The 4,361-nt window shown below is 34.1% G+C and overlaps 1 protein-coding gene across 1 annotated transcript; it reads left to right on the forward strand.

Moving 5' to 3' along the window:
* Positions 1,658 to 3,914, forward strand: LOC18793706 (probable WRKY transcription factor 75). Its single transcript, XM_007226135.2, has 2 exons — positions 1,658 to 2,137; positions 3,481 to 3,914. Exons 1-2 carry the CDS (start codon positions 1,758 to 1,760, stop codon positions 3,656 to 3,658), a joined length of 558 nt encoding a protein of 185 aa, XP_007226197.1. The 5' UTR covers positions 1,658 to 1,757; the 3' UTR covers positions 3,659 to 3,914.

The following is a 4,361-nucleotide window of genomic DNA, read 5'->3' on the forward strand; positions in this document are numbered from 1 at the left end:
GTGTCCATTGAGGTTTCGCTCTCTTCTAGTCTTGTTACATATGAAAAGTAAAACAATAATAATGTTAGGAAGACTACAATTTTAGAGCATATAAGTGATCTCACAAACCACAAATTATTTGTCAATTCAACCACATGAAAACAAGTTTATGTTTATCTCCAGTTTTAAACTGATATGAAGCTATCATTTTCTATCTGCTGCATTTGGTCAAAACGAGTGGACGATAAATGGTAACCCCTTTTTCTTTTCACACTTTCCACATCCATTGAATAATCAGCCGCCAACTGTTGTTGATTCAATGTGTACAGGACATGTATACCTTTTCTTGAACCAATAGCATTAGCATATATTGGTCAGTTTTCAACGTCCTGTATACTTTAAGATGAAGATCATCATGTTGTTCTGGTATCGAGATAATATGTTTTAAAGTTTCAGCATCAGCATGCATGCATCTTCTCTCCTACACTGTCCATCTTATTTGAATATAGTACCAATTACAAAAGAAAGAATTTCCTAATTACATGGCTTTTCCTCTACATCTTTAGGTTACTTTCTCGAAACCGAGGTTTTTAGGCTAAGTAGTTACCCGACAAATATATCATCCAGCGCGGGGTGTGGAGGATTTTGATCCTTTTGTTTCGGGAGGAATAGCCTCTCATCATATATATTCCATTTTAGTGTGTATGTATATATTTAAGTATAAATTAGTATAAAATAGAGAGTTTCTTAATTAGGAAGTCTAGATTTTGACCACCAAAAAAAAAAAATCTTAAGAAGTCTAGATGATTTGATCAAATCACCAACTTCTTTATAAGTTGTCTGACTTTTTCATTGCATGCAATATATAGAACATGTGGATATAATTTCAGATGCATCCATATATGTATATATATGTGGCGGCCATGATACCACTTTTTTTGGTCGAAAGATGATCTTCATTTCAAAACCTCACTCAAAATGGAGAGGGCACAATAACAACAAACAGAACAACTCAGTAAGGAAGCTAGAGAAACTAAACTAATTTGCAATATCAGGTAGATAGGAACAAAGAGAATGTCCCAGTAGGATACCAAAAGGATACTTAAAAAGGAGAAAAATAATATTTGAGTCGCCAGAAAAAGAAAGGAAGCAACAGATTCAAGAATAATGGAAACACACATGTTCTGACTGAAGAAACTGCGCCTCCGCTACCAGACAGAATTGCACGGCCCTCAACTCGTTGGGGCGCCGACTTCAATTATTTAACCCGTGGATATATACATATATATATATACATGTGAATAAGCTTAATTTATTTATAAAGTATTATTTGTTTAAAATATATATAGGACTACACATACACATACATAGTTCAAATTTCAAAGAAAAGTATACCCGTACGAAATCTGGGTTAAATTTGGTCAAAACCAACCAACTGATGAAATTACATTATTAAAACGAATGCGATTATGCTAACAGGGCTTACATTTCCACCCTTAATCATGAATTATCTTTGTGGAAATGACCATTTCTTTACAAGTATATATTATTGATACTTACGTGCCGTTTACGACATCAAACATAGGACAAATTATTAAGAAGCTCCAAAGCTTAGCCATCGATGAGCCGCCTCACTGCCTTTAATAATTCCAATCAGAAAAGAAAAGTAGAAACCCCACCTTTTTATAAACCACACATAACTTAAACCAGTCCATATAAATTAATCAATCTTATCACTAACCTCTCTCTCTCTCTCTCTCTCTCTCTCTCTCTCTCTCATGGAAAATTACCAAACATTTTTTTCCTCGGCAGCAACACCACCAGCTTCTTCTTCCTTGTCATTGAACATGGGGAACCCTCATGGCGCTTACAGAACTACTGATCATCTTCAATTCCAAAATAACAAGTCACCACCACCAGCAAATGGGTTCTTGGGGCTGATGTCAGATATGGAGGTTTCAAACAATATTAACTCTTCTCAGAGCAAAAGCTTTGGGGGGCCTGAAACTGCTGTGAGGTTAGGGACGAAGAAGGGAGAAAAGAAGATAAGAAAACCCAGATATGCTTTTCAAACGAGGAGCCAAGTTGATATCCTTGATGATGGATATCGATGGAGGAAGTATGGTCAAAAAGCAGTGAAGAACAACAAGTTTCCAAGGTATGTGTAGCTCCTTATAGTTAGTTCTATGGCACCGATCTAAGTCGACCGTGATCAATTATTTCATATAAATGCGTTACACCAAGCATTCTAGGCCTATTCGACCTCTGCATACAAAATATGTAAAAATTTGGTTATGCTTTTCTGAAAAATATGTAAAAAATACCTCTGCGAACAGATATGCTCTCCACTCTGCACCTGAATTCAAATCTCCCTTCCCGTAGTTTGGATTAGTTTAGATTAGAATATTGCATGTATTAAAAAAAATGTAAAAATTTGGCTTATTATTTCATGTTGAACTAATCATGGTTGCAAATCTGATTATACTTTTCTGTGGTGGCTGAAAATGCTCTTCTTTACTGAAACATCAATCTCACACTTGAAAACCTAAAAAATTTAGAACAATCGCTCGCTCAAGTAATGAAAGTTAAGCAGCTTATTAATATGGAGTTTTCATAGTCAAGCATGACATATTGGTCATGAGGTTGCCTAGCAACCTTTGATATTTGTTGTAATTCAAAAGAAATATAATTAACAAATTGAGATATTTATCAGGGGAAAGAACAGGTCTGTCCTTGTATATCTGCTCCATTTTATAATATTCTAGTTCACATGTTTCTGATATATTAATTATGAAGTTCTACAATATACATGCAGTGAAATGGGATATTGGATTCTCAATGTGTACAATTATTAATATTCAAGCAGCATGGGAAGATTAATCTTTGACAGAATACTGATTCTTCAACTCCTCTAGAGCTAGTGCAAGTTAATTAGATTAAATATATTAGTAGTTAGTACATTAATTCAAACATGCATAGAAAAAAAATATAATTTTTTGAATACAAGCGATAGTCTAAATTACAAAGGTGCTATAGGGGCAGTGGCGGAGCCAATGCATGCGGGCATGGGCCCCTCCTCAAATAGTGTTGTATGGATATTTACTTATAGTAATATTATACAAATATTATGAAATTCCTCTTAAATTCTTAAGTTTCCCCCCTTTTTTTTTGTTTTCTCTTTTATTATCATGTCTAAATTTGTTTTGAGTTGCATATATTTTGTTATTATAAATGAATATTAGATTATTTATACAAAAAGTAACAATAGAGAAAGTGAAAAGAGTTTCAATTTTTAAAAGTGCCCCATCTCACTTAAATTCCTGGCTTCGTCACTGCATAGGGGTTCAAATCACAGGTCCGCAAATTAAGACCTTTTTTCACTAGACAATTTTCTAGTGCACTATAAAAAATATATATATATATATAATTTAAGTTAATTATCTATGGTGACGTACGACCATGCATGTTGAGTTAACTTGTGAGTTTGTTTATTATATACAGAAGCTACTACCGGTGCACGCATCAGGGGTGCAATGTGAAGAAGCAAGTTCAGAGGCTAACCAAAGATGAAGGCATTGTTGTGACAACTTATGAAGGCATGCACTCTCATCCCATCGAGAAATCTACCGATAACTTTGAGCATATTTTGAGCCAGATGCAAATCTACACTTCAATTTAATTATGCCCCTCAGAGACAATATTTTACATGTAAAACCTCTACTTTGTAAATTATTGTGTAGTTTTCGTAATTAATATTTAACAAAAATAAAATGTACTGCGGCAGGGATCGATTGAGATTCTAGTCTATCTGTTGAATTGTTTTATTATTTTAGATTTAATATTTAATTTATCTATATTTCACACCATGTGATTATGCAGCATGGTGACGATATTATGTGTGTATATATATAATTTTTACTTGGGGGTTTGACCAAGACTTGATTGGTGTAAAGTAAAGAAAATGGCTTCTTTTGCCACAAGTTAAAAGCTAGAAAGCAGTAGGGAATTTGTTTCTTTCTCTTGTGAAATTATATGAATTTGTAATAATCTAAAGCCTTTCATAGTAATATTATATATACGTTGCTACATTACATAGCCAAAACACTAATTAATTTGTTAACGGGTCTAGGCTAATGGAAAGAGTCTTGACTTACAGACTAGAGGTCTCAAGTTACCTCCATGACATTTTAGTTGTATGTGTGAGAAATCCCATCATCTATAGTTTAAACTATCCCTTGTACTAAAAAAACACTAAAATAAATTCTAATCTTGAAGGAACAGTAGAAATAAACCCTAGCCCCCTCTCTCCCAAAAACCCCCTAGAGCCATTTTCACTTTGAGAGGGGAGGAAACCATTGTTCTTCCTCCAATCTCCCCTCTTC

This window comes from Prunus persica, chromosome G1, assembly GCF_000346465.2.
Source record: "Prunus persica cultivar Lovell chromosome G1, Prunus_persica_NCBIv2, whole genome shotgun sequence".
NCBI lineage: Eukaryota > Viridiplantae > Streptophyta > Magnoliopsida > Rosales > Rosaceae > Prunus > Prunus persica.

What these genes read in the sequence shown, in the direction of transcription:
- LOC18793706 (XM_007226135.2), top strand. Translation starts at nt 1,758, where the DNA reads ATGGAAAATTACCAAACATTTTTTTCCTCGGCAGCAACACCACCAGCT. An exon ending in AAGAACAACAAGTTTCCAAG is followed by an intron (nt 2,138 to 3,480) that starts GTATGTGTAGCT and finishes TATTATATACAG; the next exon opens with AAGCTACTACCGGTGCACGC.